General features: G+C 42.1%; 2 protein-coding genes across 3 annotated transcripts in view; one reads left to right on the forward strand and one right to left on the reverse strand.

Moving 5' to 3' along the window:
* Positions 1–10,538, forward strand: part of UPF3A (UPF3A regulator of nonsense mediated mRNA decay) — an 82,130-nt gene extending 71,592 nt beyond the window's left edge. Inside the window, exons 8-10 of one of the 2 annotated variants that reach the window (XM_069757536.1) lie at positions 2,918–3,072; positions 6,459–6,756; positions 9,928–10,538. In XM_069757536.1, the coding sequence (XP_069613637.1) occupies positions 2,918–3,072; positions 6,459–6,756; positions 9,928–10,080 (606 nt within the window). In that variant the 3' untranslated portion in view covers positions 10,081–10,538. The remainder of the gene's footprint in view (positions 1–2,917; positions 3,073–6,458; positions 6,757–9,927) is intronic. The other variant, XM_069757537.1, reaches the window with a different exon arrangement.
* A 2,446-nt stretch (positions 10,539–12,984) lies between these two features.
* LOC138672164 (F-box only protein 36-like) overlaps positions 12,985–22,877 on the reverse strand; it is a 41,180-nt gene continuing 31,287 nt past the window's right edge. Inside the window, exon 4 of the mRNA XM_069760182.1 lies at positions 12,985–13,325. Coding sequence (XP_069616283.1) covers positions 13,161–13,325 — 165 coding nt within the window. The 3' untranslated portion in view covers positions 12,985–13,160. The remainder of the gene's footprint in view (positions 13,326–22,877) is intronic.

Raw genomic sequence — 22,877 nt, forward strand, 5'->3', positions numbered from 1 at the left:
CTGAGGGGCGATCTAATAACCATGTATAAGTATATAAGGGGACAATACAAATATCTCGCTGAGGATCTGTTTATACCAAGGAAGGTGACGGGCACAAGGGGGCATTCTTTGCGTCTGGAGGAGAGAAGGTTTTTCCACCAACATAGAAGAGGATTCTTTACTGTTAGGGCAGTGAGAATCTGGAATTGCTTGCCTGAGGAGGTGGTGATGGCGAACTCAGTCGAGGGGTTCAAGAGAGGCCTGGATGTCTTCCTGGAGCAGAACAATATTGTATCATACAATTATTAGGTTCTGTAGAAGGACGTAGATCTGGGGATTTATTATGATGGAATATAGGCTGAACTGGATGGGCAAATGTCTTTTTTCAGCCTTACTAACTACTCCACTGAACAAAGCAATGCCCCCTGGTTAGTCCTGTTACCAATTTTGAACTGCATTTAGCCCACTTTATTCTTTGGGCCTATATCTGTGTTTCCTCCTCATCCTGCCCATTGCCCAGCCAGTTATAGATGAGTCTGCTGGTACTTTGACCCATAACGCTACATTCCCCATGCACGCTACACAGCAAGAATGTGACCCTGCTGAAAATCAGGTTCCCCTTCCCGCATACCATACCACCTTACACGGGGACAAAAAGGAAGGTGCAGATGAAAGTGCAGGTTCCTTCATCAGGTGGGGGGGGAAAACTCGTTGGCGACGTCACTGGCACAGGGCCCCTCATAGTACGCAAAAGTGTCACTGCCGGTGGGAGGCGCCCCCGCCGTGCAAACACACCACCGTACTTTGAGGGGCCCTGTGCCAGTGCCAATGCCGACAAGTGGGCCCCCCCTGCTTGCTCAGGATCACAGCACTTGCAAAGTTTAAATACTTACCTCTCCCTGCTCCACTGCCGTGACGTGGTCCAGATTTCCTGGGCCCACTGAATACTTGAACCAGCTCTACCCCCCACAACTTTAGCCAAATGACCCCCAATTTCCAATGCCTTACTATTATTATAAGGTAAATTAAGATTAACAAGCTTCAGTAACAAGAATGGATGTTTTTGCCATTAAAATGGGCACTGTACGTGTTTTCCTGGCCTCCACTCACTGCCGACTATGCTTCCCCATTGACTTGCATTGGGTTTCGTGTTTCGGTCGATCCCCGACTTTTTGTGATAATCGGCCGATTTCACTCGACTCGACTTTTGAGATAGTCGGGTTTCGCGAAACCCGACTCGACCCTAAAAAACTAAAAGTCGCTCAACCCTAGTTACAACCACTCATAAAGTGACAGTTAGTTGTTAAGTGGTCAAAGGGTTTGAGATGTGGTGATTGACTCATTCATTGCAGAATATTCTACTTCTTTGCCTTAAAAATCTCATAGGTTACTTTTGCAGTATGTTCTGGGTCACTGTCCATCTGTACTGTGAAGCTCGATCCAATCAACCTTTCTGCATTTGGTTGAATCATTCCGGTACAGGTCGATCTTAGTTTCATCTTTACAAAGATTGCTTTTCCAGAACTGAGCTGACTTCTTTAGATATTTCCTTGGCATTTCCTAATCTCACCTTTCTATTTTTAAGGCTGTTTAATGGTTTGCACCTTGTGGTGAACCCTCTGTATTTGCTCTCATGAAGTTTTCTCTTTATAGTAGATTTAGCTACTGAAAAACTTACTTCCTGGAGAGTGTTCTTCACTTAGGTGGATGTTGTGACATGGTTTTCTTCACCATGGAAAGGATTCTGCGATCATCCACCACTGTTGTCTTCCGTGGACGTCCAGGCCTTTTTTTAATTTCCAGGTTCACCAGTGTGCTCTTTTATTCAGAATATACCAAACTGTTGATTTGGCCACTCCTAAAATTTCTGCTATTTCTCTGATGGATATCTTCTGTTTTCAGCCTAATAATGGTCTGTTTCTTTTCCATTGAGAACTTCTTTGGCCGCATGTTGTGGGTTCACAGCAACAGTTTCCAAATGCCAATCCCAAACCTGGAATCAGCTCCAGACCTTTTACCTGCTTAATTGATGATGGCTTAACAAGGGAATAGCCCATGCAGCCCTTTAAAGAGCTTTAGAGATAACTGTCCAATTACTTTTAGTCCCTTTAAAAAGAGGCATCTACATATTGAATAATAATTCCTAAATCCTTTCTCTGTTTGAAATATGAATACTCTCAAATTAAAGCTGAGAGTCTGCACATTAACCCTATATTAGTTATATAACTGTATATTTTGGGAAAAAAAGCTAAAATTCCAAAACTTTTGTTACTGTACAAATATTTCTGGACCTAAATGTATGTAAGTTTTTATGTTAGAGCTATTTGAGACTCTAAAGCCATTAATTATTATGTGGGTGACATAATACATAAAGTACTATAAAATGTGGAGTATATACAGTGCATGTGTCCATATACTTACCAATCACTGTCCTCCTGTTATCCATTACATTCCGGTCCATTTCTGCACCGCATGACTACAGTTCAGACTAGCCAGATCACACAGCATTTTATTTGTGAGCCAGAAAGGCCTTTCTCAATACAATCCTATGAGAGCCTTGATGTACCAGTCTGCACTTAAGATGCTGTGTCATCCGGCCAGTTTAAATTCTAGTCACGTGGTACAGAAGAGAACTAGAATGTTCTTTTGTTCGATTAACAGATATGAATTTGGCTGGAAAATGCATTGATAAGGATTCAGTATGTTGGAAATATTTATATGCGTTTGCATAGTACTGTAGGCATTAATTTTGCCACATAATAATAAAAACACATTCCCAAATGGCTCTAATATAAAAGGTTTTATACATATGAAGCTTAAATACAAGACCCAAAAATAAATCCTGTGATCATAGTTACATATAAAGTAAAGTTATATGTAGAATCATATTCTAAGTTTTTTTCACTATATGTTCACTTTAATATTTCTTCACATTTAGCTCCTTAAGAAACCTGAAAGAGGAGATGAAATCATAAGTGAGAAACAAAAGGAGAAAGTAGATGAAATTGACCATGAAGAATTAAAATGGGAAAAATCATCTGGGAACAACAAAGTGAGAGCATTTGAAAACTTTGTGAAGGAACTCAAAGAAAAGTAAGAATAATTACTGTGTTGTTTTTTCTACATATAAATTAAACATTTACCCGTATTTTTCGGACTATAAGACGCACCGGACTATAAGACGCACCCAGGTTTTAGAGGTGGAAAATAGGGAAAAAAATATTTGAAGCAAAAAAGGTGGTAAAATATTGAATAACATAAACATACTATTATATGTGTTGTTATTACATATAATAGTATGTTATTATGTTAGAAGCTACGGGACCAGTGTGGTGGCTGTAAAGTACTATATGAAGACGCTGGAGGGTGAGTATAAGAATGGGGGCACAGGGCTTATATTTAAAGCACCACTCCAGCCCTGAAAAATAACACTGGAGTGCTGCTTTAAGAACCCATGGGAGAACTATAACTCCCAGCATGTCCTGCAGATCCTATGGCATGCTGGGAGTTATAGTTCACCACAGGAGTGGCAGAGTGCTTTATTGTGTGTTGTAAAGACTAACCTTTTAATTGTGGCAGCCAGCCACACTGTGGTGAGGTAAAATGCTGGAGCATCCCATCCCATGACACCACAGAGCGCTCCCTCTTGTTGCCTCTCCACAGCACAGGAGTAAGCTTGCAGATTGTAGTGTGGTGTCTGCAGGACCTGTGATGACATCAGAAGAGGGAGGGCTCTGTGCTGCCATGTGATGCTCCAGCCCGCCCTCTTCATGACATCACACAGGTTCTTGTGCTGGAGCACTCAGCATCCAGCACAGCCAGGCTGCCAGGTATGCAGCGATCTTGTGTCCCCTCTGGCCCCTGCTGCTGCCTCCTCCACCAGACACACAGATCTCCCTGCAGGAATCCAGCGCTGGGGAAACCATGTGTGTCCCTGTGAAGGACCATTCATTTGCTGCTCCCGACTCAGCTGACAGGTGGGCGGGGAAGCAGCTAATGAATATTCACTGCACTTTAATGATCAGGACCATATGGTTTCCCCAGAGCTGATTCCTGAAGCCTGGCAGGGATAGTTTTCTGCCTCCTGCCTTCCAGTGCAATCCCACTCACTGCTGCCCCCTCCCAAGTTACATCCCTACCATAAGACGCACCTACACTTTCCTCCCAAATTTGGAGGGAAAAAAGTGCATCTTATGGTCAGAAAAATACGGTATTATATTTTTGCTATTTCATCCACATTTTACATTTTTTGCAGTGAATTATATTAAAAGCAGATTAGAATGTGTCATCACTTTCTACCATAATTTAAAGATATGTATATATCAAATTTTTTGGACTATAAGATTCACTTTTGAGCAAGAAATACTCTTGCTAAAAAGTGTGTGCGTTCTATAGTCCAGAGGCAGCTTCTTGTGATGGAGGAGAACGCAGACCCCTCATCCTTCCTGATCACTGTGAGAACTGCTCTCTCTCCTACTCAACACTAATTTATGTGATCAGTGCAAAGTAGGAGTAGATTCTACCTTGACCTGCACAGAGGCTGCACATCCTGAATAGCTGAAGGACCTTCCACTCAAGGTGCTCCAGGATCTTTCAAGTCATGTGATCAGTCACATGCCTGCAAGGAACTACAAAATATGGTAATGCACTGTGTGTGTGTGTGTGTGTGTGTGTGTGTGTGTGTGCGTGTGCGTGTGTGTGCACGCACACGCACAGATGTGCATGTAGCAGAGCTGTGTGTAAGTAATTGGGCATGTAGCAAAGCTGTGTGTGTCTATAAATATCGGAGGACAACTACAGGAAAAAAGTGAGTCTTATACGATAGAGAGTTTCAAAAGTACAATAAGATTGCACTCACCTATTTACTGTAGTAAAGCAAGGAAATGTGCGATACATGAAATGTGAATAGCATAATGGCTTGTGAAATCTATGAAAAAACCATGTTATTAGCCAGAGGTAAGTGTTCATACTAGGCAGCTCAGGTACCCATCTGATCTGAGATTACCTTGACGTTTGGTTGATGGGCTCACAATTTTTGGCCAAATCTTGTGCTAAGCATCTCCTGTGTTTTCCATATATTTCACAAGCCATTACACTATTCACATTTCATGTATCGCACATTTCCTTGCTTTAGTACAGTAAAATTGAGTGCAGCCATTATTCTATTTACCATCAGTGTGTCATCAGTGTGTCCATTTTTTCCATCAGTATGTCATCAGTGTGTCCGTTTTTACCATCAGTGTGTCATCACTTTGTCCATTTTCACCATAAGTGTGTCATCAGTGTCTCCGTTTTTACCATCAGTGTGTCATCAGTGTCCATTTTTAGCATCAGTGTGTCATCAGTGTGTCTGTTTTTACCATCAGGGTGTCATCTGTGTGTAGGTTTTTACCATCAGTGTGTCCGTTTTTACCATCAGTGTGTCATCACTTTGTCTGTTTGTACCATCAGTGTGTCCGTTTTTACCATCAGTGTGTCATCACTTTGTCTGTTTGTACCATCAGTGTGTCCGTTTTTACCATCAGTGTGTCATCACTTTGTCTGTTTGTACCATCAGTGTGTCCATTTTTACCATCAGTGTGTCATCAGTTTGTCTGTTTTTACCATCGGTGTGTCCGTTTTTACCATCAGGGTGTCATCTGTGTGTAGGTTTTTACCATCAGTGTGGCTGTTTTTACCATCAGTGTGTCCGTTTTTACCATCAGTGTGTCATCACTGACATATAATTTTGCCTCTATGTGAATAAAAATACCCTGGTAAACTCATCTGTTTAAGAAATAATGGTTAATATTGAAATGTGTCTATGCATGTATAACTTATAAAGCTTATGTTTTGGGAAAAGGTACATTTTTTTCAAGCTCTTTCTGTTATATTTGAAGGGGTTTTTGGACACTCTTTGCCTGTTACCCTAATGTAAATGAATAAAGCTTCTGTTCTATACATCAGAGTATTGCACTTTCAGATGTTCATCAGTATTGTTCCAACATCGGCAGAGAGACTCCTCTTGGGCTAGCTGTCTGGCTCAGTTCATTAGTTAAGCTAGCCCCCTATTATGTCTATGCATCAACTGTGGCTGAGAAGGGGATGACAACTAATGAACTGGGTCAGAGAACCCTAAAACACATCACTGACACAGACAGGAGGCGGAATAACAGCAGAAAGGGAGCTTAAAGAACTATTATAGGTGTCCTGAAATTGGGCCAGTAGTTCAGAAGTAAAGAACATAAGTAAGTTGTAATAATTCACATTTGGACAACAACCAATGAAAGATTCTTAGCTTAGGTCATCAATGTCTGATTGGTGGGGTTCAGCTCTGAGCATCCCCACTGATCAGCTGGTATCAGCTCCAACAGGGGCCAGATGTGAACCGTGTATGGACAGGAGCTGATAACTTCTGAGCCCAAGGATAGGTAGTGGACAACCTCTAGAAGTGACCTTACAAAAAAACATAACATAAATACCATGTTTTCTGGTTGTAGAACACAAAATGACAGTGACAAGGAGCAAAGAGATATAGAAAGGAGATACAGAGATAAAGATCAAGATCGACAAAGGTATCATCGGATGGATGATGGCAGAAAACCCAGAAACCACTATGAGTTTGACAAGTTTCTTAGAAGGAACGAAGATGACCAGAAATGGGCAAAAGGATTCAGCCAAGATCGGGCCAGGAAAGGGAGCCACAACAACAACTTTGCAGCGGATGCTGTAGACAAACTGGGTAAAGAGGACAAGTGTGATGACATGGCATCCAAAAAGGAGCGCATAAGAAATAAGGTTCTTTTATTCTTTTAGGATCATTTCTCATTAGCTATAAAGAGTGTTCTTTATGAACCGGGAATAAAGCATAAAGACCCACATGTAAAAAAAAAAAAAATAACCACATTTATCATTTCCATGTAGCATCTTTTCTGGATGTTATAGGTTTCAGTTTTAGTAATGTAGATTGTGTTTTATAAACCCAAAGATACACATCATGGTGAGTAGAAGTAAAAATGTGTGATTCATGGCATAGAACACAGTATCACACAGGAAACATCACAAAGAAAAATGGCGCTATTCTCCATAGAAACTATTCAACTGGATGTTTTTTATGGACTAAACATGAGATATGACAAATTGAATTCAATGTTTGCTATGAAAGTTTTTTTTATTCATTGCTTAGGAGGAAAGATATAAAAACTGCTTTTGACTCCCAAAAGCTACAGTCAGAAACACTTTTTTTTATATTTCACTATTATATTTCTAATATTTCAAATTAGAAGCGGACATACCTTTTGTGACCTAACACAACAAAAAGGCAGCAAAATGCTGTGTGGTTATTTCTTTCCCTCGACAACAAATGTGGGGTAAAGGAGGATTGGGCATGTTATGCTTGAAAGTTAAAGGTATGCGCACAGAAAATTCTGCTGCAAATCATGTGTTCGCAGAAAGAACACTGCTTAAAATAAGCACGTTATTGCCTCGTTTTTGTCACATTTTTTGCATGACTTTTTCTTACAGATATTTCACCGGTCATTGTTATGGATGAAATCTGCTGCAAAAACGCTGAAAGAATTGAAGTACTGCAGATGTAAAGGGGTATTCACATCTCAAAGATCCTATCCCAATATGTAGTAGGTATAATAATAATAATAATATTAGCAAATATCTCCAAATAGACTTGTAGTATAGTTCTTCTGATAAGCTATGTAACTTACTCCATGGGTACAACCACTCATATTGTGATAGTTGTAAGTGGTCACAATTCCTAAGCTACTGCAATGCCATGCACATGGAGGAAGCAACATAGCTTATCAGGAGAACTATAGTACATTTCTAATTGGAGGCATTTGCTAATATTATCATTATCACACCTCCTGTATATTGGGATAGGATCTTGGAGATGGGAATAACCCTGCTACAAATCAGCAAGGAAAATATAAGAAATGTATGCATGAGAATTCAGGAATCTCATTTATTTTGCTGGGGCTAGGAAATCCTTCAGGTTTTGTGACAGAACAATGCAGAAAAAAAGTGCCAAAAACTCCCCGAATGCGCATACCTTTATCCTTACAGGAGCATTCTCTCCTCTCCGCAAGCGTACATATACAGGTGCGTCTCACTAAATTAGAATATCATCAAAAAGTTACTTTATTTCAGTTCTTCAATACAAAAAGTGAAACTCATATATTATATAGAGTCATTACAACCAGAGTGATCTATTTCAAGTGTTTATTTCTGTTAATGTTGATGGTTATGGCTTACAGCCAATGAAAACCCAAAAGTCATTATCTCAGTAAATTAGAATTCTTTATAACACCAGCTTGAAAAATGATTTTAAAATCCGAAATGTTGGCCTACTGGAATGTATGTTCAGTAAATGCACTCAATACCTGGTCGGAGCTCCTTTTGCATCAATTACTGTATCAATGCGGAGTGGTGTGGAGGCTATCAGCCTGTGGCGCTGCTGAGGTGTTATGGAAGCCCAGGTAACTTTGATAGCAGCCTTCAGCTCGTCTGCATTGTTGGGTCTTGTGTCTCTCATCTTCCTCTTTACAATACTCCATAGATTCTAAATGGGTTTAAGGTCAGGTGAGTTTGCTGGCCAATCAAGCACAGTGATACTTTTGTTTTTAAGCCAGGTATTGGTAATTTGGCAGTGTGGACAGGTGCCAAGTCCTGCTGGAGAATTACATTTCCATCTCCAAAAAGCTTGTCGGCAGAGGGAACAATGAACTGCTCTAAAATTTCCTGATAGACGCCTGCACTGGCTTTGGTCTTGATAAAACACAGTTTACTTACATCAGCAGATGACATAGCTCCCCAAACCATCACGGATTGTGGAAACTTCACACTAGACCTCAAGCAGCTTGGATTGTGGCCTCTCCACTCTTCCTCCAGACTCTGGGACCTTGATTTCCAAATGAAATGCAAAATTTACTTTCATAATAATAATCTTTTTATTTATATGGCGCCAACATATTTTGCAGCGCTTTCATCTGAAAATAACAGCTTGGACCACTGAGCAACAGTCCAGTTCTTTTTCTCCTTGGCCCAGGTAAGACACTTCTGACATTGTCTATTGGTCATAAGTGGCTTGACACAAGGAATGCGACACTTGTCGCCCATGTCCTGGATACATCTGGTGGCTCTTGAAGCAATGACTCCAGCAGCAGTCCACTCCTTGTGATTCTCCCCCAAATTTTTGAATGGCCTTTTCCTAAGAATTCTTTCAAGGCTGCGGTAATCCCGGTTGCTTGGGCACATTTTTCTACCACACCTTTTCCTTCCACTCAACATTCCATTAATATGCTTGGATACAACACTCTGTGAACAGCCAGCTTCCTTAGCAATGACCTTTTGTGGCTTACCCTCCTTGTGGAGTGTGTCACTGACTGCCTTCTGGGCATTTGTCAAGTCAGCGGTCTTCCCCATGATTGTTGAGCCTCCTGAAACAGACTAAGGTACCTTTTTAAACACTTAGGAAGCATTTGCAGGTGTTTTTTGTTAATTATTCTAATTTACTGAGATAATGACTTTTGGGTTTTTATTGGCTGTAAGCCATAATCACTTGAAATACATCACTCTGTAATGACTCTATATAATATATGAGTTTCACTTTTTGTATTGAAGAACAGAAATAGATTAACTTTTTGATGATATTCTAATTTTGTGAGAAGCACCTGTATATGGGATAGTCGGGAGGAACATCTATCGGCTGGATAAGCTTTTGACAGACATTTTAAATCTGTGGACAGCGCTTTACACACTTACTGTATTGTTAGTCATGGGCCATTGACATGGTCTTTACATTTGCTTCAATGGTTGTTTGCCCTAAAGTTTCCCTAATGTACAGCTTTACTTCAGCAGTGGATTTTGGCATGTCATATAATGATAACACTATGAAAAATTAGTTATTTTGATATGGCAATTCTTGTATCATTGTAAGTGTGTTCTTGCTAACAGGATCGCCCGGCCATGCAGCTGTACCAGCCAGGAGCTCGCAGTCGCATAACTACCGGATTTACAAATAAACATGTGGAGGAACCACCTTTCATTAAGAATGATGCAGACAACATATCTGGAAGAAGCTCAGAGAAGAGTGAAGATGCTGGATAAAGCACAGGTCCTGGATAGACAAGCATTTATGCAAGTTCTCTGACGCCACTTTTGACTATGGCCAAAAGAAGCTGAAGCCAAACCACGTGTTGCCTGCCTCATTCTTCCCCTGGAGAGTAGAAAAAATGGTGCATACTTTCTGCTAACCCATTTTGTGCCAAAGAGCTCCTAATAAATTGTACCGCAGCCCATTTACTGAGTTGATCTTTACGTTTCAGGGAGAGAACACACTACTAGTAGCTTTGAGCAATCTTTATATTTATTATTCTTATTTAATGTGAAATACTAGTCAACCTCTTAGTCTGATCGAAAAGAATGCAGAGATAGCACATGCAGTTTCATAAAGTTGTGTCAATGTTTTTTTCCAGTGTACTTTGGTGAGGATAGTGACACTTGCAGCATTTCCAATGTTTCTGTATGCAAGTAAATAAACGTCATACTGTACCAATGTGCTGTTACAGTCCTTGTAGACATATTTTTTTACCACTAAGGTATTGTCATTTTAATGCTGTAAATGTAGTCATAACAAACAACTTACTGTAACAAAAGAATCCACAGGGAACTAAACATTTGTGTTCAACCTTTTTTTAGGTATAACATTTTATTATCAATGGAATTTTTACCTGTATGATGCCTGGAGTCTATCCTGCAAAGTAACTTCATAATAGAGTCTTCTAGTGTCGTTTGGGTGCCTAGAAAGCCAGACACTGCGTTCTTTGATTTTTGTGAATGGACTGCTCTGCGTTCAGTCCAGCTCATTCATACATAAATTTTTAATGAAAACAACGGATATTATGTAATGTCAGTGCTGGCATCCCTGCACCATTCCTCTTCCCAGCAGGGACTCCAACATGCTCACCCATTCACCCACTCTACTCTAGTCCCCACCACATCTGCTTCCTCCCAGGACCTGCGCAGGTCTCCTGGATGTGTGCTTAGTGCACACGTGTGGCACTCTCCGCATCCTAAAGGGGCAGCAAGCACACTTCTGAAATATAAATCATATATACCAGACCACAAAAACACCTCAAATACAAATTCCAGGGTGCCAAGATGTACTATACCGGTTTAGTGCACAAAAGATAGAGAAAACCTATAAAGGACAAGAGCACCAAAAGAACCAAATTTTTATAAAAAATATATTTACTTTATTAGATCAGAGTAACATTACAAAATATAACAACATAATAGAGATAGCAGGGAGATGACAAAGATTCACTACAAAAGGTGGCACAGCAGTACCCAACAGGCAATTACTACCATATAGATTAGTCATATACTCAAATAGTCAGCTCAGGAAAGTGCCAGTGCATTGTGCAGAAATATATAACATCAAATATATTCACCAAATACAGGGTGAGTCTAAAGCGTAAAGATGCACTGGACACCGTCCAAACTCATCTAAGTGTCATGCCCGACATCCGAGTGAGAGCAGAGCGTGACCAGTGAAAGTAAGTGATACATGGATTACCTGGGGAACCACGATGCCACCCACCCTAACGCGCGTTTCAGCCTCGTGCCTTCTTTTCCTGGGGTGGGTGGGTGGCATCGTGGTTCCCCACGTAATCCATGTATTACTTACTTTCACTGGTCGCGCTCTGCTCTCACTCGGATGTCCGGCATGACACTTAGATGAGTTTGTACAGTGTCCAGTGCATCTTTATGCTTTAGACTCACCCTGTATTTGGTGAATATATTTGATGTTATACATTTCTGCACAATGCACTGGCACTTTCCTGAGCTGAGTATTTCAGTATATGACTAATCTATATGGTAGTAATTGCATGTTGGGTACTGCTGTGCCACCTTTTGTGGTGAATCTTTGTTATCTCCCTGCTATCTCTACTATGTTTTTATATTTTGTAATGTTACTCTGATCTAATAAAGTAAATATATTTTTTTATAAAAATGTGGTTCTTTTGGTGCTCTTGTCCTTTATAGGTTTTCTCACACTTCTGAAATATATCCAGCCAATAGCTGGGAGACATAAGATATTTAAGGCACCCTCCCTTATATGGAGGTGCCTGAGCAACTTTAGTGATTAGTGTGTACACTGCCATCTTAGTTGTAAGGTCCCTGTATCCGTGCTCCCTGAACCTGATCCTGACAATCCTGTCTAAACCGTACTGCCTTCACCCAGTCCTGATCCTGATCTGCCTTCTCTGCATCTGTATTTCAACCCTTCTCCCTTCCAAGTATGCACCTGCACACGTGATCCTATACCTGGGTCCATCCTGTGTTTCTGGATCTGTCCTGTCTGTACCTGTTCCAGTATAAGCTCCGTCTAGCCAGCTGTACAGTATATATTCCTTCTGTTCACCAGTTCTTGGCCGGCCTGACTCTCTGAGTCCATCCATGCTCCCCTTCCCCTTTGGAGTCAGCTGCAGCGGCTCCGGGGTCTGTGCTGGAGTACCTCCTGGCATCCACCTGCGCATCAAGTCTAACCACACAATCTGGGGCTCTAGTGAAGAACCAGGTGAGTGCTTAGTTACACCCCTCAAGGCTCTCCCCAGCACTTGGCACAGTGGTCCCACAACCACTAGTCCTAACATATTACTCTAATTAATATATGAAATTGCAGAGCTGCAGAAAATATTAAATTTTCCAGCTGCCAAATCTGAGGCTGGTCCTGCTAATTAGGCAAATATTGGATCAACACACCGATTTTGGCATGGTTGGTCAACAATATGATGTGCGTCATGGTGTCCTGACTCTCTACCAATGGCAGATATTTTTTAAAATGAAGGGTTGGACATGTTGGATTGAATCCTTTTTCTCAAAATGGAGGTAAGCAACAGCAATCACTTATTTATCTGCCCATTGAGAACACAATACGGCTGAGATTAGTGTGCATGTGAATAGCGGGGTTGAGAGGAATAGCTATAAGTTGATTAAGCATTCAGCTGTCAGCTATCTTTAGACAAGAGTGGAGAATGGAAATAATTAATAATTGCAATATAGGAAGGGATGGGCAGGAATGCTTTTCTGTACTTGTACAGAGTGAATTTAGTTAGAATATATATCAGTGTCCATTGCAGAATAGGTAAACTCCAGTCAATAACACAATGTCTTGCATTTCACTAAAATAAAGTGTTTCTTCTTCTTCGCATCCACACTGGACCTGGAACCTTCTCACTGTGCTTCCTTGTCTTTATAGAAACTGAATCGATTTTTCTGTTAACAGCATTAAAACTTATTTCTGATTTTGGTTTCATTTTTTCCCAAAATTCCTCACTGCTGCAGAGCTGTAAAAAAATATTCAACACCTCAAAAACATGTTTGCTTGTTACATATACATCACAGTGAAAACAATTTTTGGATTTAGGATTAAATAAACAGTCTGTGCCGTGTGCTAATATTACATCATGCAAAGGAGTGATCATGCGTGATGTGACACATATATTAGGCAATTAGCTGTAGGAACACTTAGAAATAAAAACATTCATAAGAAAGCGTACTTATGTAATGCATTATTAATGTAGGTAGTCATATCAACCATACATTATACAGCATATTGGCAGTATACATCAGGAATAAAGGAGTTGGAGAACTTGTGCAATACACTGAATGTTGGTACAAGTTCATCTTTCTACCACATTAAGATTACATCCACAAATGTCGTATATGCTTAGGATTTTGTTGTTACCTCGTTGACGTTTTATTGCAATTTTTACCCTTTGCAATACAAATCTGCTGTGAAAATCCGCAGCATAAATTGTCAGATGGTGGATGTCAAATCTGAAGACCTACCACGAAGTACTGTAATGCAGAGTAGAAACTTTGGATGGAGTATCCATTGCTTACACAGCCATGTGAGCCTAACCTAAAACTATCCACTAATGTAATCTGCTTTTTCACTAAGGCTGTGTGCACACATTGTAGATTTTTCGTGCTTTTTTCGCTATAAAAACGCGAAAAAAAACGCATACATTATGCATCCCATCATTTTGAATGCATTCCGCAATTTTTGTGCACATGATGCATTTTTTTCCCACGAAAAAAACGCATCGCGGTAAAAAATGCAGCATGTTCATTAATTTTGCGGAATTTTTGCGGATTTTCCACTCTATTATTACATTGGGAACCTCCGGAAAAATCCGCAAAAACGCAGTAAAAACGCGAGAAAAACACTCAAAAAACGCATGCGGATTTCTTGCAGAAAATGTCCGGTTTTGCTCAGGAAATTTCTGCAAGAAATCCTAAAAGTCTGTTTGGTACAACTATAGTTCATTTATGGCTTAAAGGAGTTGGACAAATGTAATTGCGGTCTTGTGCATAACTGCTGGAATTATCTTAAAGAGAAAGCAAAGCATACCAGTTATTTTACCATATGTGCTGTGTTTATGTTGGCGGCTCCATTAGAAGTCTCTCTTGTAGATTCCATCCAAATGTCTTTAGAATCAGTTGTGTAATGGATCAGAACTTGAGTCATTTTCGTTGTTCTAAACAACGAAAATGAATAATGCAAATGTGAACAGAGCCGAGCTCGCAGAGCTCGCAATTCTGCCCTTCTAGGAAGATGTTAATGCTCATATTTTCTTGTTAATTAATGGGTTTGGCATGAATGTTAGATAAAGCCAAAATATTAGTGGTTTTTGAACAGTACACGTAAGGCTCTTGTCACGATTCACACCGTGACCGTCACCCCTACGTCACGGATCGGGGTGACTTTAGGCCAACAGACGGCTATCACATGTGCAGGGGGGCTTATCTTAGTTATCCCTCCACTCCACAATGTGATGAAAAAACACACAAGGCTATTGACCTCTTAGTTTACAGCAGGGGCTTATTCTAGGTATCCCACTGCTCTTCAATATACCACGAACTGCAGGGATTTATGTTTATCCCGCTTACAGATCCACTTAAAACTTGCAGCCCTCCTTATTCTCCGGTCAGATTGGGTACTGCACCTGGGGCAATTAGTCGCCAGAAAGGCTGCCTGCTACGTACTGGCTATTGGGCACGCTGCAGCGACACGATAAACTACTCCCACGCAGGCAGGAACAATAATTATCAACGCCGCAGTCGCTACAACATCACCCAAAAGCCTACACACGGTATCGCTGCCACCAGCTTCGATTAAGCGGGTCCGAAGCTACCCAACACAGTAGCGTAATTCCCTTCAGGAGACTTAGGGTACGTTTTTAGAGCATGGAGAAAGAACTAGTATTAAATAATATACCCCACAGAATTTAGGCAGTGCTTTATCAAAATATTTTACAGAGATGTTACAAATGAGACAATTGCAAATATGTACAAGGTAACTATAAAATAAGGTAATTATAACATAAAGGGATTACAGGAGAAAAGATAACACTCAGATGTTCTCAGAGCATTACAGGCAACCAGGCTAGTGGAGCTTCCATACGTCCCAGCTCATTGGACGTGCTCCGGGCTCTCCAGGAAAAAGACAAGAAACTGACTGCTGGGATCTGGGCAGACAGTTATAGCTGCCGCCTGTGACATCCCAGAAAGGGGTTGGATTACCTCGTCCCTCCTACCTCTTCAGTTAACTAATTTTACCCTAGCTTTTATCTAATTTCTATAACTCCGCTACAAAACATGTCATAGTCATAACAAACCCAGCATTCATCTCGGATTAACGTGGGCATTCTAATGAGATCAAATATGTCCTATCTGGGATACATATTTACAGAGAAATCCCTACTTCTTTACCAGATGGAGTTAGAAGCCCGTGTTTAGAGTGATGGGTAGATCCACCGAGGGAGATTAAGAATATATATTTCTCTTACCCCATGACGGCACTAACGAGAGAGAGGGATCCGCCCTCAGGGACAGGAAACCCACAGGTTAAAAAGGCGGGACCTCTCCTCCACCTCAGTTCGGTTTCCTGTCCCCGACGGGGATCCCACAGCTTACCATCAGGAGTCCAGGGACCATCGGGCCGAGTTCAGGCAGCGGGGGGCCCTGCCACGGTCTCAGGTGGATTCCTCCCTGAAGGCGCGTTCCGGGGTCGGCGGGCCTCGTGAATATGCGCGGAGGGGAGGCAGTGAAGAGGACCGAGCCTGCCTCTTCTCTTTTCAATGGGGTCGGTAATAGGTAGCGGCGGCTACCTGGAGGTTTCCTCCGCCGGTCCATGAGGCGCACAGGGGGTGGTGACGCCGGTCACCGACAAGCGGCAGGACGCAGGGTGCAGCGGAGGCTGCAGAAGCTCCATCCCTCCTGTGAGCCGGCAAGTAGTGAGCGCGCGCGCGAGGTCCGGCGACTTACTGCGCAGGCGCGGGGGTCACTTCCGGGGTCGGCGCAAGGTACCTCTGGGTAAACCGGAAGTTACCTGGCGCCGCTCTGTCTGCATAAAACCGGAAGAGAAGGCGCATACCACTGCTCAGTGATTACCACCATGAGTGGAATAGAGCAGTCGGTGGAAGAAATTTCACAGCCCCCTGTGACAAAGAACCCGAAGGAGCGCCATTCTTCGCGGAAACCTACGCAGCGCAGCAGCTCAGGATCCCAGCACAGCAGAGGCTCTGGTGGATCCAGGAGGGAGACGGTGGTTCAAATGGAGGAGGCGTCCTCAAGACCAGAACCGGTATCTTCCTCACATTAGGAGGGTAAGTGACCTCCGTGAAAGTGTGTATTCTAATAGGGGTTTATTGTTTTCCTAGGGAAAGGAGTGCCAGGGGAAAAGTAAACATAGAGTGTGCCCGCTTTGTTCAGCAGATTTGCCGGATTCATGGGTTAAAAATCTCTGTGCGTCATGCATTAAAAACACCATTAATGAGGAGACGCCGAGTTTCACATCTGAATTAAAAGACTTAATTAAAACCCAAGTGGCAGACGCACTAAAAAGTGTAAAAAACCGTAAAAGAAATCATAAAGAGAAAACTCCAGATTACAGCTCCACCGAGGGAGACAGCTCGATTGAGGATTCAGATAGCTCTACAGCTTCAGCATCCTCCTCCGCATCTTCAGAAAGCGGTCGCAACTGTTTCCCAATAGATGAAACGGATGCGCTGGTAAAAATGGTTAGGGCGACAATGGGTCTGGCAGACACTCGTTCCAAAAAATCAGTACAAGATCTTATGTTTAGTGGCCTGGAACAAAAAAAGTACAGAGTATTACCATTAAACGAAAAAATACAAGCCCTAATAAAAAAGGAGTGGAAGAGGCCGGACAAAAAAGTACTGTTAACACCCAAAAGAAAATATCCATTTGATGACCCAGCCTGCGCCTCATGGGGAAAGGCGCCGAAATTAGACGTCGCTATCGCGAAAGCCTCTAAAAAATTCGCCCTGCCTTTTGAGGACATGGGGACCCTCAAGGATCCTATGGATAAGAGGGCCGATGTCTTCTTAAAAGGGTCCTGGGAGGCCGCCAGCGGGGGGCTAAAACCCGTATAGCTGCTACTTGTACAGCGAGAGCGCTGATGGTCTGGCTAGATCACTTAGAGACTCAATTGAAAAATAAAACCCCGAGAGAGTCTATATTGGACTCCGTGTCGGCGATGAGAGGAGCTGCTGCATATCTAGCAGATGCCTCAATAGACTCAGGCTGACGGCAAGATCAGCTTCTTTCTCAAATGCGGCTAGGAGAGCATTATGGCTGAAGTGCTGGCCGGGGGATCTGCAAACTAAAGCCAAGTTGTGTTTTATACCGTGTGAAGGTGAATATTTGTTCGGTCCCACCGTAGACGATGTCCTTGAAAAAGCAGTGGATAAAAAGAAAGCCTTTCCAGGATTCCCAAATCAGTCCTACAGACGGCCCTTTCGAGGGAGGAGGTTCACGCAAAGACGCCCCCCAAGAAACCAAAAGGAGGGGTGGGAAGATAGAAAATTCAAAAAAGGAGGTTTCATGTTTAACAAACCTGAAAATAAAAAACAGCCACAATGAGGGTGCGCCCCAGGTAGGAGGGAGACTGACCCACTTTCTTCAAACCTGGGAAAAAATTTCTGGAAGTGCCTGGACTTTAAACATCATAAAGACGGGCCTAAGACTAATTTTTCACACGACGCCACACAATCAGTTTGTGGTTACACCACAAAGGAAGTCGGAGATCGAGCAGCTGAGTATCCAGAGGGAAGTTCTCAGTCTTCTGGAAAAGAAAGTCATACAGGAAGTTCCGCAACAGGAAGAGACGAGGGGGTTTTACTCTCCACTCTTTCTTCGAACGAAGCCGGACGGAACTTTCAGAGTAATAATAAACTTGAAACAACTAAACAAATACCTGGTAATAGAAAAATTCAAAATGGAAACAATAAAATCATGTGTCAGATCCCTTATCCCGTCTTGTTTCATGACTGTTATAGACTTAAAAGACGCATATTATCATGTGCCAATCCATCCAGATTTCCAAAAATACCTCAGAGTTGCAGTGATGATACAAGGGAAACTAAAACATTACCAATACAGAGCTCTTCCGTTCGGTCTAGCCATTGCCCCAAGGGTATTTACAAAATTAATGTCGGAAGTAATGGCCCATATAAGGGAACAAGACATATTGATTGTGCCTTATCTGGACGACCTCCTAGTGATGGGCAGTTCCTCTCTACATTGCAGCCAGCAACTGAGCAGAGTGATGGTAGCCCTATCAAATCTAGGATGGTTTTTGAACGTGGAAAAGTCCAGGCTTATCCCGTCTCAAGTGCAGTTGTACTTGGGGATAGTAATAGACTCGACAAAGCAAGAGTGTCGTCTGCCGGAAGAAAAAGTTTCCAATATGATACACTTAGTGAATCATTTGAGTCTCTCTCCCCTGATTACTCTAAGGAAAGCCATGTCCATACTGGGGTCAATGACATCCTGTATCCCAGCAGTCCAGTGGGCTCAGAGCCACTCGAGAGATCTCCAGTGGGAAATACTAGAGGCGGCATCCCACGCAGGAGGAAATTTAGAAAAGCGATTAAAAATATCCTCTCGGACAAAAGCTTCCTTAGCTTGGTGGACGAATCCGTCCAATCTCAGGAAGGGGGTTCCATGGGTGTGGCCGGTCTCTGTAATCCTGACCACAGACGCAAGTCCTTGGGGGTGGGGGGCCCACCTAAACAGGCAAATTGCCCAAGGTCCTTGGTCAGGGGAAGAAAAGGACCTTCAAACATGAAAGAGCTTTTGGCAGTTCAGTATGCTATCAATCATTTTTTAACATCCCTCCGTTCCCATCACGTGAGAGTACTGACGGACAACAGGGTGGTAGTAGCATATGTAAATCATCAGGGAGGGACGAGGTCTCAATCCCTAATGAAAGTAACAAATTCCATCCTGTCACAAGCAGAAGCCAACTTGTCCTCCCTAACAGCCCTTCACATAAAAGGGTCAGAAAATCAAACTGCAGATTTTCTAAGCAGAACTCAATTAAAACAGGGGGAATGGGAGTTAAATACAAAGATATTCAATCGCATAGTGGATCTTTGGGGGCCCCCGGATATAGATCTATTTGCAAACAATCAAAATCGGAAAACGGAGGCCTTCTGCTCGATAGATCCTCGGGGGAGTCCAGTGGCTATAGACGCGTGGTTAATCCCATGGAAGTTTCATCTAGCCTATGTTTTTCCTCCGATAGCTCTGATTCCCTTAGTCTTGAAAAAAATCAGGGAGGACAGAGCCAAAGTGATATTGATAGCTCCGTTCTGGCCGAAAAGAGTATGGTTCCCATGGTTACGCCTAATGTCCATAGCAGATCCATGGGTCCTACCAGATATCCCAGACCTTCTGCATCAAGGGCCAGTGAATCACCCACAAATAAAAAGTTTGCATATGACGGCCTGGCTTTTGAAAGGGAACTGTTAACAAAAAGGGGATTTTCTTCAAATCTAATTTCTACCCTGCTGGCCAGTAGAAAACCAATAACTACCAGACCGTACGGTAAAGTCTGGAAAAAGTTCCTCTCCACTTCAGGGGTTACACTATCAGAACAACTCCCAATTCAGGAAATTCTAGAATTTCTTCAAAAAGGATTAGAGAAAGGCCTAGCTACAAACACTCTGAAAGTTCAGATTGCAGCATTAGGTGCCCTTTATAACCAGGATTTAGCGGGGAATCACTGGGTAAAAAGGTTTATTAGAGCATCTACTAGGTCCAGACCAGTTATACATCTCACCGCTCCTCCCTGGGATTTGAACCTAGTCCTTTCAGCTCTAACTAAAGCACCGTTTGAACCTTTATCTCAGGCTTCATTGAAAATAATATCCTTGAAAACTTGTTTATTGGTGGCTCTAACCTCAGCTCGCAGGATTAGTGATTTGCAGGCCTTATCAGCTTACCCACCTCTAACCCAAATATTAGATGACAGAGTAATCCTTAAAACTGACCCTTCTTACCTTCCCAAAGTGGCGTCAAAATTCCACAGATCTCAAGAGATAGCGTTACCATCTTTTTGCCCCAATCCAAAAAACAAAAAAGAGGAGGATCTACACACACTAGATGTAAAGAGATGTCTAACACACTATCTATCAGCCACAAGGGAGTGTAGGAAAGGGAGGGCTCTGTTTGTCTTCTTTCAGGGACCAAATAAGGGTCACAAGGCATCGAAAGCCACGTTGGCAAGGTGGGTAAGAGATGCCATCAAGATGTCATATACCTCTTCCGGAGAACAAGCTCCGGACACAATTAAGGCCCATTCAACCAGGTCGGTGGCAACCTCTTGGGCTGAACGTGGTGGAGCATCAATAGATCAAATATGTAGAGCAGCCACTTGGTCTTCCCCCTCTACATTCTTCAAGCACTATCAGCTTAATCTATCTTCTCCCTCAGACTTAACTTTTGGTAGGAGAGTTCTTGAGGCAGTAGTCCCACCCTAAACCTTCATTCTTTGAAATTCTCTCGTTAGTGCCGTCATGGGGTAAGAGAATATCGTAGTTACTTACCGATAACGGTATTTCTCTGATCCCATGACGGCACCTGTATATTCCCTCCCTTCACGTATGGGTGTACACACTACTAAAAAATTTTTAAGTCACAAGGTGGAAAAAAAACAAATAAATAAATAATAAATAAATATATATGTATATAAAGGAGCTTATATAAGTTATATAATTATGATTTGTTGTGTATAAATAACCAATTAAGTTACAGCAGAATTCCCTGCAAGGCTCTGTAAACCAACTGAGGTGGAGGAGAGGTCCCGCCTTTTTAACCTGTGTGTTTCCTGTCCCTGAGGGCGGATCCCTCTCTCTCGTTAGTGCCGTCATGGGATCAGAGAAATACCGTTATCGGTAAGTAACTATGATATTTTGTGTTCTTATCTTAAATGGTTTGCCTAATATCTTACAAAAACAGAACAAAGAACTTTCATGGATTCTGGAAATTTCTAATCCAGTTATAGCTGGAGAAGAGTTGGAGCCTTCCAAAGCGATCGTAAATTCCTTTCTTCAATAAAACTCCCCCCAGTACATTGGCAAGGCAGCTCTTGGCTGACTGAAAGGGAAGGGGGGGGTTTTTTTAGCCCACAGCCTGCTAGCAAGAGAAACTACTTATATGATATTTCATACCATATCGTGACAGCTTTTCTTTCAATCAATGTACGGTACTTAAATTGTTAAAATGGTCAAAAAATTATCCATCTTAGGGGCCAGATGCCTTCCTTGCTAGTATTTATACATAGGCAGTGTAAATGGAAGAAGCTGTGGCTTTTTCAGAATTGGTAGGGCAAAAATTATCCCTCGTTTGGTGAGTATCAAGAGCTTTTTTCGTTATTAAGAACCAATAGCTGTTCAAAAACTATAGCTTCATTTACGGAACACAAACAAGTGAGCTGTTCTGAAATTTAAAAAGTAATGGCTTCCCAACTAATAGTGAAAAAATATCTTTTTTTTTTAGATCCACTGCAGGTTTGCTATTCTCAAATGATTAAAAATGTAAAAGGTTGTTTATCAAGCTGTCCAAAAGTTACCTTTTTTAGGGAGCAGGAACCAGCTAGCTGGTTTCAAAGTGAAGCAGTGTCTTGTCAACATGTCCCCTACACTTTCCTGTGTAAAAGGCAAAGGACAAGCAGGCAGATGTTATGGCCGATTTCATCATTGGCATTGGAAAGGTGAATGAAAGTCAGCCTGATTCTTATTGACAAATGTAAGGTTTTTCACACTTGTAACCTGGTACATTTGGTTGTGACAAAGCCACTTGCCGACCGGAATACCCTCGCTGATATTACACTGGAGGCTGAGCGTGACAGTATGCCCATAGCAGACAGGACCAATTGTTGTCACTGGTGCAATCAGCTGACCAGAAGTCCATAGGATCGAGTCTTAGGGTATATGCCTGAGAAAAGGATACAGCCTAGGTATAACTAAACCTGGCTGCTAAGCCAATGCATCTCTTTTTGCTGAAGTTCATCATTTTGGCTCAATGACAGATAAAACATCTGGTCCATCATGTAAAAATGTCAAATATACTGTTGATGTTGCTACAGCCTTGGCTACTTGTTGTGGTCCTAACACTGGTTTATGTGGGGGGGGGGGGGGACTGTTGGGTCTGCAGGGATTGCAGAGAAGTCTCCTGGTCAGTTATGCGATCAGTTGCTGTTGAATCTCCTCCACCAACAGAATGTGCAGCATCACCGGATATACAGAAGAACAACAGATTTTGCCCAAGAGCATCTGTTAGGATCCTACAGTCAGAACAGTTCATGCTTCAAGCAAATAGTATAAGAGCAACCAAACTCTGGACCGTAAGGAGGTAAGTGGAAATCCCATCTACTTTATAGACTGGAAGGAATACTGTCCCGTAATGCTGAGTACCGAAAAAGGACATTAAAGCTCCAATCTTGTCAGGAAATTTCACTCTAAGCATCTTCTTTTTCTTACTACTGACTCTTCTAAAAGGGGCCCCAATAGGGTCTTACTTTA

The sequence above is a fragment of the Ranitomeya imitator genome, chromosome 3 (genome assembly GCF_032444005.1).
Source record: "Ranitomeya imitator isolate aRanImi1 chromosome 3, aRanImi1.pri, whole genome shotgun sequence".
Taxonomy (NCBI): Eukaryota; Metazoa; Chordata; class Amphibia; order Anura; family Dendrobatidae; genus Ranitomeya; species Ranitomeya imitator.